The sequence below is a fragment of the Petaurus breviceps genome, unplaced genomic scaffold (genome assembly GCF_028583685.1).
Source record: "Petaurus breviceps papuanus isolate PSGF00001 unplaced genomic scaffold, PetGlider_PUasm1.0 189, whole genome shotgun sequence".
Lineage (NCBI taxonomy): Eukaryota > Metazoa > Chordata > Mammalia > Diprotodontia > Petauridae > Petaurus > Petaurus breviceps.
Window position 1 is genome coordinate 41,205,233 of NW_027185809.1, and position 12,622 is coordinate 41,217,854.

At 40.7% G+C, this 12,622-nt stretch overlaps 1 protein-coding gene across 4 annotated transcripts in view; it reads right to left on the reverse strand.

Moving 5' to 3' along the window:
- The window catches only part of GTF2A1 (general transcription factor IIA subunit 1), a 50,692-nt gene extending 48,177 nt beyond the window's left edge, over window positions 1-2,515 (reverse strand). The window contains exon 1 of one of the 4 annotated variants that reach the window (XM_069092358.1): window positions 2,492-2,515. Coding sequence is in view for 3 of the 4 variants with exons in the window: in XM_069092356.1 (XP_068948457.1) it covers window positions 1,904-1,933 (30 nt within the window). In the remaining variant the exon portion in view is untranslated. Of the gene's footprint in view, window positions 1-1,903; window positions 2,108-2,491 lie in introns of those variants that run through there. The other 3 variants (XM_069092356.1, XM_069092355.1, XM_069092357.1) reach the window with 3 other exon arrangements.
- Between the last annotated feature and the right edge of the window lie 10,107 nt (window positions 2,516-12,622).

The following is a 12,622-nucleotide window of genomic DNA, read 5'->3' on the forward strand; positions in this document are numbered from 1 at the left end:
ATTTTCCAATAAATAAACTGAGAGGTTTTTTAAAACATGTTTTGAAGTCATCCGTAACCAAAATGCTAAAAAATTTAGTACTGTGTTCACTCTGTACTGTATTTTCCATGTAAGTTATAACAAATGTGACTTATTTCCCACTTCCAAACTTTGAAAAAACTTGGGGTACTAGGAAGGGCAAGGAAGGCCTCTTTTTTTTCCTTCTTTGAATCATCAAGACCGACCAGACTCCTATTGTTTAAAAAGCAGAAAGAAAAACAAGTTACTGTAGCAAAAGCCAGCGTCGACGAGCAACGTGGACCCAAGAACTGCAAAATTACAAGAGACCACAGAGGGAAAAAAAAACAAAAAACTCTGCTGTGCACGAATCAGTTTGTCACTCCGGAGCACGCACCTCCCAGCCTCGCTCTCCGCAGCTCTCCCTATTTAAAGCCTGATCTGGGGTTTAAATGGAGAGCCGGTGACGTAGGGCTGAAAAGCACCTTCCCATCCTGGCAGAGTCTATATTAGAGAGCGCAATGGCTCTATATAAACAGGGCAGCCAAAGGGAGGAGGCCACAAGGAGCAGGCACCGAAAAGCAGGGGAAGCTGCAGCAGCCATGATGGATCGCTCTCTCTCTGAGAGTCGCAAACAAGGGGACCGAGTCTCCACGGTACAGTCCTGGGCAGAGACGGTTTGTTTTCGGCATTTGGGGTGGGGAATGTCATTTTTTTATTGTTATTAGTCTTATAATAAAGGAGAGTTGGGTGGATCGAGGATCACATTGCACTGGTGACTGCAAAGGTTATTTATGTGACTGCTTTTTGCAAACCTATGTGACTGCAAGTAAAAAAAAAAAATAAAAGAACATGGGGATGGGTGGGGGGATAAGGCGGCATTTCAGGGAAAGGGGGTGCCTTGGGTCAATGTAATTTTTTTTCCTCTTGCTAGTCGAAGGTATGACGGGATTTTGTTTCCCCTTCGCCATTTTAACGATTCTAAAAGAGATGGGACAAGTGCTTTTCAACCTTTGTAAAACGTAAAATGGGCCCCATCCGGCTCGACAGAAACTAACCACCACAAAACTCAAAAGGTCGCCTCACACTCCGCGTTAGTCCAAGACACCCTCGTTCAAAAAGAAGAAAGAAAAAAATAATAAAAGAAACTCCCCCACCCCCAGCAAACTGGATCGGGGCGGGGTCTGGGAGATGAATCTTCTTCCCCGAGACCCGGATTTCTCCCCCCAGACGGGACGAGCCCGCTCCAGGGCTTCGGGACTCTCGGGCTTCCCGGCGCCACTTCTCCTGCCTCACTTGTCGGGAGAGATCGCTATAGATTTCGGTTACCCCGGAGGATCAGACTCCTTTCTAAACTCCTCCCTCTACCACCAATCACCCCCCATTTTAAACAAAACCAACTCTCCTTCAACCAAAACCATTTTGGGGTGGTTTGGGAGAGAAGGGCGCGGAAGAAGCAGCTATCTGCCCCCGTCCCCTCCCCTTTCTCAAGTTTTTAGCCTCTTGTTTCGCTCAAGTGGTGACTAATCTGAGGAAAGCCTTCCTTAAACCCTGAAAGCACGGCTGAGAGCCCTCCACCTACTCGTCTCCCCCACTTCTCCCCACCCCTCTAGAGACCCTTCCCTCCGGGAGAGGGGAGGGATCCCACCCTGCACCCCCCATGAGCCCCACATTCTTGCCTCCACCCCAGCCCCCCCACCCCCCGCCCTCGGCCCAGGTCTTCCCTTCGGCGGGAAGAGGTGGCGGCGGCGGCGACAGTGAGAGGAGGCTGAGGGTGGGGGTGGGGAAGGGGGAAAAGAGTTGAGCCTGGCTCAGGCTCCTGGGCCCCCAGCCCGCGCCCGCCCCCGCCGCCACCCAGCTCCGGCCGTGGCCGCCGCCGCTGCCGGTCACCGAGTCACATCCTTACCACGGGGTTTGTATTTGCCGAGTTCGCCATTTCCACACACAACACAACAACAAAAAATTAAAAAAAAAAAAGAAATAAAACAAAAACAAAAGAGACCCCGACTGTAACCAGATCACCGAGATTGAAAAAAAAAAATTAAAAATGAAAGCGAGTCCCGAAGGTGGAGTAGGGGGAAGGGGGGGGGGGGGGAAGGGGGGGGGGGAGTCCTCCGGGAGCTGAGATCCTCGAGAATCGCCCTTAGAAAAAAATCGACCCTTCGGGGGTCTTGGGGAGCGTTCCCCGCCCCCCGCCCGGGGCAAAGGAGCGAAACCGCCACCGGTCGCCGCCCCCCGCGCTGCCGCTACCGCCGCCGCCGCACGGGCTGCAGCCACCAGCCGTCTTCTCCGCCCGCTTCTCTCCTTTATATAGTGAGCCAACGAGCTGCGCGAGCCACCACCGTCGAGAGACAGGGGCAGGAGGAAGGGGAGGGGAGGGGAGGGAAGGGGGAGGAGGGAAGGAGCAGAGTGGGAAAGGGAGGAGGAGTAAGGATGGGGGGGTGAGGATAGGTAGGCGGCGCAAGACACCGCGAGAGCGGCCGGGTGCACGCACGCGTGGGGGCGCGCGAGACTGCCAAAGTGACTCGCGGTCGGCCGACGTCTCTCCGTGCAAAGGTGGGGAGGGAACCGGGGCTAGGGAGCTGGGAAATTGACCGACTTACTCCCGCCCCCCCCCCCACTCCCAATCGCCTCTCGTGCCGGGGTCACGTGGTATGCCTCCGCCGTGACCCAGGCGGAAGTTTCTTTTCGCGTCTCTCACTTTGGAAAGATAAGAGTTAAATGAAAAAAAAAAAAAACAACCCGGCTAAACCGGCTGAAGGGAAAGGCGGGAGCTTCAATCGGAGCAGCTAGCGAGGCTAGGACCAGCCGCCCGTTTTCCAGTCCCCAGGGGTGCGCCCTATCAGCTGAGAGAAATTTCAGAAGTGGCGCTCACTTAAATCCTTGTTAGCTCTGGCAGTGGGGTAGGCCAGTGATTAATTGATCACGTGACTCCCTTTCCAGTCCCAGCAAGCCGGGCGCTGGCTTAAGTTTCGATCTGCGGAGTCATCACTCTAAAAAGCGAGGGATACCTGGCACAAGCTCTTGCTGCTGCTTTTCGGCCAGAGCAACACTTTCGCGCTTCTCCGGAAGAAGCTCCTGCATGTTCGCTTCCAAAAATATCTGCAGCATGCAGATGCACAAAAGGAAACGGGATCTAGAGTTTTGTGCACTTATGGATGTATAATTTTTAAATTAAGTGGCGGAGGGGCTCTACTTTTGTGTGTTAAACACTCTACAAGTACCAACTGATTTATCCGATAATGCTTTAAGTTCTATTACTAAAAATGTTAGATTCAGGCTGTATAATTTCAGAGTTACTCAGTTACTCTACTGGCATATTTGGCTTGGAATATTTAGTTCTCTGGTGACTGATTTTAATATTTCTAGGATTTGCACCTCAAATAATTTCAATTCGTTTATTTAGCCACGTGAGCAACCCCGAGTCCTTCCTTCCGCCCCCCAATTATAGAGCTGCTCGATATCACTGTAACTAGGTCGACCAAAGTGCACCTCCCAGGTCACTTCTTCCCGAAGTTTCTACTCTTTAGAATGTAAACTCTTTTAAGGGAAGGGGGTCTTTGTTGGGTTGTTATTTTTTAATTTGTCTATGTAGCACCGTGCTTGGGTAATAGCAAGTGCTTAAAAAATGCTTTGGCATTCAAAGCTCTTCATAACCTGCCCCCCTCCCCCACTTTTCCAGTCTACTTACATCTTGCATTTCCTTCCCTCCTCCCCCCCCAAAAAACACACACACAGCAAAAATACCCTACGATTCAGGGACATTGACCGATATGGTTCTTCAAACAATACACTCCGTCGCTCGACAGGGCATTTTCACTTGGCTGTCCTCCATATCTGGAATTCAGTCCCTTATCATTTTTGCCTCCTGACTCCTCCAACTTCCTTCAAGTCCTGGCTATAATCTCACATTCTACAGGAAGTCTTTCCTGATTCCCCTTAATTCTAGTGCTTTCCCTCTGTTGATTATTTCCTATGTATCCTGTATATAGATTGTACATAGTTGCTTGCATGTTGTTTTCTCCCATTAGACTGTGATCTTGGAAGCAGGGGCTCTTTTATATGTCTTTGCATACTTTGTGCTTAGCTGGCACATAGTAGGCATTTAATAAATGTGTATTGACTGGTTCATTAATCCACTGTATGTTAAAATACATTGTTATTACATATTGCCTCATGGACTGGCATTCTTATTGAGTTGTAGCTTAAGTTCTGGGTACTTGGTTTATGTTATTTTCTTTACTTTTATGTTATTTTCTTTACTTAAGACAACAATGACATAAAAATCCTAGATTCTCTAAAGACAAAAACGGTTTAGGGTAGAAGTACAACAGCCTGACTTTACCCTCCACCCAAAACTGAGAAGTCAAAGCCCCCATTGACCCAGAATGCAAATAACCAGAAAGCCACCAAACTCGGATTTTGTTTCATAATTCTGTGCAATGGAATTCATCAGCATTATGTATGATTCTGAATCATACAATTAATATGTCTAAGGAATTGAAAGGATCATATTTGGCACTGAACAGGGCTGAAATGAAATTTTTATTGAAACGAAATCAAGTTCAAATGAATCAGCAAGAGCAGTCTTAAAGGGGGAAAAAAGAACAGTAAATGTGAGATCTGAAGGGGAAAACAACTGAAAGACCTGTTTATCTTCATTGAAGAGGAGAACTGAAAGTTATGAATTTAAGGTCTTGCCCAGACTCAACTAACCAAGCCACTTCTCCAAATGTCTTCTCTGAGTCACTTCCCACCTAACTTATCACAACAAGGCTGAACCACACAGAACTCCCTAAAAGTATAAGTCTATCTGTTATCTTCTAGGAATAATTGAATGTGTTTTATTGTATTCTGATCTCAGCTAATCAGAGCAGCAAATTATCTGGCATTTATTTATCAACTTAAAGATCATAGCACTTAGAACTGGAAAGAACCTTAGAGAACTGGAGCAATCCCCTTTTATTTTGGCAGGTGAGGAAAATGAAACCATGAAGAGGTTAAATGATCTTCCCAGAGTTACAAAGTAGTAAAAAGCAGATCTAGGATTAGAATCCAAGTTCATTGCTCTCTGGAACACACCACAGATTCGGAGTATTTAACAAGTTTAAAGATCATTTGGTAAACAATACATCTTGGATTCTTATCCCAGTGGGGTTAAATCAGTTTTAGAGACAGCTAGGTGTTGTGCATAGAATGTTGGATAAGTAAGGAAGACCTGAACTTGAATCCTGTCTCAAATACTTTTTGTTGTAGAGTTGTGTCCTGCTCTTCATGATCCCATTTGGAGTTTTCTTGGCAAAGATACTGGAGTGATTTTCCATCTCCTTCTCCAGCTCATTTTACAAATGAGGAACTGAGGCAAACAGGGTTAAGTAAGTTGCCCAGGGTCACACAATAAGTGTCTGAGGTGAGATTTGAATTGAGGAAGATGAGTCTTCCAGATTCCAAGCCCAGCCACTGTGCCACCTAGCTGTCCCCCAAACATTCAGTAGCTATGTGTAAAGTCACTGGATCTCTCTGGTCTCAGTTTTCTTATTTGCAAAATGAGGAGTTTGGACTCATTGAACTCTAAGGTCCCTTCCAGCTCTAAATCTGTGATCTTAAGGGCCATTGCCAGTTGTTTTGACTTTTGTCTTGCCACTGGACCCGAATGACTTTGGAGCAGAGAGATTGATGACTTTGTACAGTTCTACCTCAAATACGTTTCACGAACAAGTCAAGACATCATGATGTCTTTGGTCCTCTTAAAGAAGGAAGAATCAACAACAATTACAGCAAATCTGTAATCTTAAAATAATTGGGGAGGTTGGGGGAGTGGGACAAAGAAGGTAAGGAACTTGAGAAGACTGAAAATTCCATAGGTTCACGAATACCTGAAGACAGATCCCTGTATTTGTATATGGTACTTTAAAAAATTGTTAAAATTATTTATCAATACTTAAGCTATTTGGGGAAGAGGTTCTATAAAACCTAATAAGTAAATAGACACAACCAGATTTCCTTGAACTGAATTGAAATGATTGATAGTGCAATTCCTTTCTATTAAATGATATTTAAATATACTCAGTCAGTTCTGCAAGCAGTTATAGAAGGCCTAGTAGTATATGTTCAGCATTGTACTAAGAGGACCATAAATTGACTATGTATTTAAACATGCTTTAACACATTTTAATAGTGTGAGGGTGAAATCTAGATCACCCCATTTGGTTCTGATGCCTTGACTAAATGCAAACTTTTTTTTTTTTACTACTACCAGTTCTACTACTACTACTACTACTACTACTACTACTATTACTACTACTACTTTTTTTCCTTCACTACAATAATAGTAATAATAATAATCATTAGCTTTATATAACATTTTAAAGGTTTGCAAAGCACTTTTAAAATATCTCATTTTATCCTCACAGCAACCTTGAGAGAGAGGTTTTAGTATTATTTTTGCAGAAAAGTACACTGAACCAGAAGCTAGGTGGCTTGCCAAGGGTCAAATTAGTAGTAAGTGACCAAAGTTGTATTTGAACAAAGGACTTCCTCACTTCAGGTCCAGTGTTCTATCCACTGCCCTACCTAGCTACTTCCATGAAAATAATCAGAACTGAGTATTCATCGGGCCTATACACCTCTAAATCAATCAAAGGCATAACTTGAAACACTGGATCACATGCTCAGAACTTTGTATATAAGAAAGAAGCTATCTCGGAAATTGAAGAACAGCTTCTGAGCCCATGGATTCTAGAGATTGGAGCAAGTGTGGAACAAAGGAAAGACTGAACAACTGTAGAGAAGGGAAAGATTAGGAAGTTCTTTGACTGTATGAGCATCAAGGAGAGAAGGATCAAAATTACTGATGATTTCTTTTTTCGGAGATTTTATTCATATCTTCTTTTTCTTATATTATCATAGTTATCCCAAGTATCCCCCCTTTTCTTCCTCCTAGAGAGTCATCCCATATTTTTTTAAAATGGCATTTTTAGGAAGGAAAAAAAATCAGCACGACTGACCAATAAAATGAAAAAGCGGAACAAACAACATCTAATACCTGTGGCCATCTCACCTCCATGAAATGATGGGTTGGGGGTGTCCTGTCATATCTCTTCAAGTCCTGCTTGCTTATTGTAATTTTGTTACATTTACTTTTGATTTTTTGGTGTATAGTTACTTCCATTTATACTGTTGTAGTCATTGTTTATATTATTTTCCTGGCTCTACTTCATGCTGCATCAATTCATAGAGATCTTTTATATCCTTTGATCACTTATCCACTATGAATATTAGTCATATACATATATTACTATATATGTATGTGTGTGTGAATACTTCCTATATCTTAGATGTCAAACCCTTAACAGATAAATTCGGTATAAAAATTTTCCCCCAGTAACCACTTCCCTTATCCTAGGGGTGCATAAATTTTGTCTGCTCAAAAGCTTTTCAGTTTCAAGTAATCAAAGTCCTTTATTTTTACATTGGCTCTATTTCTTTTTTTTTAACCTAATAGTATTTGATTTTTTTTCAATTATATGTAAAGATGGTTTTCAATATTCACTTTTATAAGATTCTGAGTTCCAAATTTTTTTCTCTCTCCCTACCTCTCCTTTCTCCTCCCCAAGATGGCAATCTGATATAAGCTATACATGTACAATCATATTAAATGTATTTCCACATTAATCATGTTGTGAAAGAAGAATCAGAAAATGGAAAATCCACAAAAAAGAAAAAAAAGAAAATAGTATGCTTCAATTTGCATTCAGAGTCTAGTTCTTTCTCTGGATGTGGATAGCATTTTCTATCATGAGTCTTTTGGAATTGTCTAAGATCATTGTATTGCTGAGAAGATCTAAGACTATTAAAGTTGATCATCACACAGTGTTGCTGTTGCTGTGCATAATGTTCTCCTGGTTCTACTCACTTCACTCAGCATCAGTTCATGTGAGTCTTTCCAGGTTTTTCTGAAGTCTACCTCCTCATCATTTCTTCTTTTTTTTTTTTTTAAGCAATCGGGGTTAAGTAACTTGCTCAAGGTTACACAGCCAGGTGTTTCTGGGTGGGTAATAAGTATCTGAGCCCAGATTCGATCCACATGTCATCCTGACACTGGAGCCGGTGCTCTTACTCGCTATGCTACCTGGCCGCCCCCCTCATCATTTCTTATACCACAATAGTATTCCATTACATTCATATACCACAACTTATTCAGCCAATCCCCAACTGATGGGCATCCCCTCAATTTCTAATTCTTTGTCACCACAAAAAGAGCTAGTATAAGTATTTTTATACATGTAGGTCCTTTATCCTTTTTTATGATCTCTTTGGGATACAGATCTAGTAGTGAGTGGTATTGCTGGATCAAAGGGTATGCACAGTTTTATAACCCTTTGGGCATAGTTCCAAATTTCTCTCCAGAATGGTTGGATCAGTTCTCAACTCCACCAACAATGCATTAGTATTCCAGTTTTCCTACATTTCCAACATTTATCATTTTTCATTTTGCTCATATTAAATTGGCTCAAATTTTTTTGTTAAGACTATTTCTTCTGTCCATAGTTATCGAAGGCATATGATCTATTTCTCTTCTAATTTTTAATAGTATGATATTTAATATTAATGTCATGTGTCCTTTAGAATATACTATGGAGTATGGTATAAAATGTTTAAGCTTAATTTCTACCAGATTTCTTTCCAGTTTTCCTAGTTGTTTTTACCAAATAAGACTTTTTTTAAGCCAGGTCATTTATGTTTTCCATCTTATCAAATGGAGTTACTGAGTTCTGTTGTTTCTGAATCTCTCTTGTCTAGATTGTTCCTTTGATCTGTCTCTGTATTTTTAGGCCCAAATCAGATGGTTTTTATGAATGCTTCTTTATAATATAGTTTGTAGTACAAAAATGCTATCCCCACCTTCATCCCTTCTTTTTTTTTTTTAATTGTCTCCCTTGATATTCTAGATCTTTTGTTTTTCCAAATGAATTTTGTTATAATGGTATTATATAAAATATCTCTTTGATAACTTGATTGGTATAGCATTAAAAGCATAAGTTAATTTTGGCAATATTGTTATTTTTGTTATATAAGCATGGCCTGGCCATGAGCACTGAATATTCTTCCAGCTATTTAAGTTGATCTTTCTTTAGGGAGCATTTGGTAAATGAATCTTTACAAGTCTTTTGTGTGTTTTGCTAGGTTGATGCCCAGATATTTTGTAATTATCTAGATTGGGGTTTTGCTTTCTATAATTGCCTCTTGTGTTTTGTTGATTATATTTATCATTCCTATGGAGTTTTTTGTTTGTTTCCAGTTCATTTCCCCTCTAATTTTTATTATCTCCTCTTTTGGGCTTATTTCAGGTTTATTTATTGACTTCCTAATTTTTAAAAATGTATATTCAGTTCATTAATCCTCTTTTTTTCTATTTTGTTAACATATATTTGTAAGGACATTATTTTCCCCCCTGCATCCCAGAAATTTTGGTATGTGGTTTTATTATCATCATTTTCTTTCACATAGCTTTTAAGTGTTTCTATGATTTATTCTTTTTTTTTTAAAAGCAATTGGGGTCAAGTTATTTGCCCAAGGTTACACAGCCAGTTAGTTTGTGTGGGTGTTAAGTATCTGAGGCCAGAACCAATCCCGGGTCCTCCCAACTCCGGGGCCAGTGCTCTTACTCACTGTGCCACCTAGCCGCCCCTATGATTTATTCTTTGACCTCCTCATTATTTAGGATTTCATTGTTAAGCTTCCATTTGGGCCTGTATCTTGTGTTTGTGGTCCCTGAACCAATTGCTATTTTTACTGCATTATGGTCAATAAAGATAATTATTTTTGCCTCTTTTTTTACATTTGTTTTCAATATTTCTGTGGCCTTGTACATAGTCAGTTTTTATTAGAGTTCCATGTGCTTCTGAAATACGTATATTACAGCAAAAGCTGTCCCATTTAGAAGACTTAATAATTCTTTTAGCTCTAGTTTCCCCAGCAATTTGTTCAGTTCTATATTTTCCCTTTTGTTTATTCTTCTGCTAGACTTTTGCAAAACTGAGGGATATTGAAGTCTCCTGTCTTTGTTGTGTTACTGTCTTTGTCTTCTTGTAGCTCAGATAATATAAAAGTTCAGTCTCTCGAAAGGCATTACTGATAATGAGATTGGACTAACTTTATTGTTCAGACCCCACCTGCTGGGGTAGCCATTGTGCTATATTCAGATTTGTAGGGATAAATTCTTTGAATGGATTTATCAAGGCTGGGGATAACAAGAAGTAAATGACATAATCAAAGTTCAGGTCCAGCACCTCATTGCAATATTCATTATCTCATTAATTGTTAACCAGTCAGAGTTGATTGATTGCCACCCTCAAGAACACCCCTCATCCAAGGACATATATAAGCCTTGAGCTGCTACCATGATTGTCTTTGGTCTAAGAGAAAGATGGCCAAATGACCTTCCTTTTATTAAAATGCTAGTATTATTAATAAAATTATTTAATTACTCAGAAATTATGTCTCTTGAACGTTTTAATAGCCATACTCCTTATCCCCACTTTTTCTGTCTTCTTATATCTTAAATTCCTCCATGCACTCTTTGATCCAATGTTACTAGCCTTGTTCCTGGAGCAAGACTGTTTCTTGACTCTGGGCATTTTCATTGACTGACCCCATGTCTGGAATGGTCTTCCTTCTCATTTTCTCCTCCTAGCTTCCCAAATAAAATCCCACCTTCTACAGGGATCCTTTCCTAACCTTTCTTAATTCTAGTGCCTTCCTTCTGTTAATGACTTCCTTTTTTCCTGTATATAGCTTGTTTGTACAGATTTGTTTGCATATTGCAACTTACTTTATATTGTTAAATTCTTGAGGACAGGAGCTTTTATCTTTCTTTGTATTCCTAGTACTTATCACAGTACCTGACACATATTAGGTACTGCATAAATTCTTATTGATTGACTGACTTTACTAAGCTGACGGAATCTTCCTTTCCTGGTGCCTGTCCAAGCATAGACACTATGCTATAATAAGCTTTTTCATTACCCAATTATTTCCAGTAAACTGAATTTTGCCTCAGCCACAAAGAGGTCAGATATTAACTTGAAAATATAATGTAAAGAAAGGGAGGTAGAGAACACAACCTTTGCCTAAGTATTAGGAAATTTTCCTAACTGGGGGTAGTGAATGAACTCAAAACTTTTAATCTAAGATAAACTTCCCAAAACCACGGAAGGAAGGAAACCATGGGGACCTTGGGGGCCATTATATTGCCCCCCAAAATAAGCTAATCATTGTAATGGGTAACACTGGACCCATACAAGTTCCAAGTTTCCATCAGTATGTCCCTTCCACTTCACTTAGCACCCAAGTTCCTGAAGCTTTAAAGCATTATTTTCAAAGTAGGGATTGACATGAATACAGGATTTCTCGTGGAGAGAAGATGCTGGTAATAGCATGGTGCAGTAGAAAGATGTTGCATTTGGAATCCAAGGACCTGGTTTAAATCCCAGTCCTGCCACTTGCTACCTGTGTGACTACTTTGGGCAAATCACTCGGAGTTAGTTTTCTCATCTGTAAAATGAGGGGGATACACTCAATGGCTTAAAAGGTCTCTTTGACCTCTAAGGTCATGATCCTATGAAACCAAAAGAAAGTTGGACTTACTGGGGGGAAAGTAGAGACCTGGATATATTATACAGTTAAAACACAAAATTGAAAGCAGTGGTTGGGCAGGAAAAATCAATAAATTAAAAGTATGTTTATGAGAGTTAAAAGGCAAAAATAGCCCTCCTGGAGGAAAAAAAATTATACAGTAGTCCCACCCCCTAATAGGATTCAAGGAAAAGACAGCTCATACTCACAAGGGACTTCTCAGGTTACTTACAGTTATCCAGACAAAGAATATGTATGCCAGTCTGGAACATAATTCTTTTGTCTTGATTCTGAGACATGACATGGCACATATATCAGAGCTGCAAATTGATCATGAGTAGCTCACAGATTTATTTTTTATCCTAAAGAGCCTATTATAGTGGCTTAAGAGTCAGCCTTGAAGACAGGATGACCTGGGTTCAAGTCCCACCACTTCTACATATAGACTGAATAACCCTGAAGAAGTCACTCAACCTCTTACTGCCCTAGGCAACTCTAAAATTCTAATTTGCAGAGCGGGTGCTGATTTGCATTGGTAAAGAGAATTTCCTTGACTTGGAGTTCCCTATACCAATGAAATCATAGCTCTACACTGGAGAAAACAAAGGAAGTGGATATCTTTCAAATGTACCATTCTAATAAATCTCAGACTGCTGTCAACCAAAAAAAAAAAAAAAGATCAACATTCATTGTGTAACCATTAATACAAAGACAAAAGTGAAATAGTCCCTGATCTTAAGCACTTACATTCTATCACAGAAGACAACAAGCACTTATATAGATATATACAAAATGTATACCAAGTAAATACAAGGCAAGGCAGCAAGAATTTATTAAGTGCTTACTATGCTGGCACTGTGCTAAATTCTGGAGATCCGAATAAAAGTTAAAAAGAAACAGAGTCTTTCCCCTAAAGAAGCTTACATTCTAATGGGAAAGACAACACACAAAAGGAAGCTGACAGAGGGTGTGGGGATGGGAAGTGCTT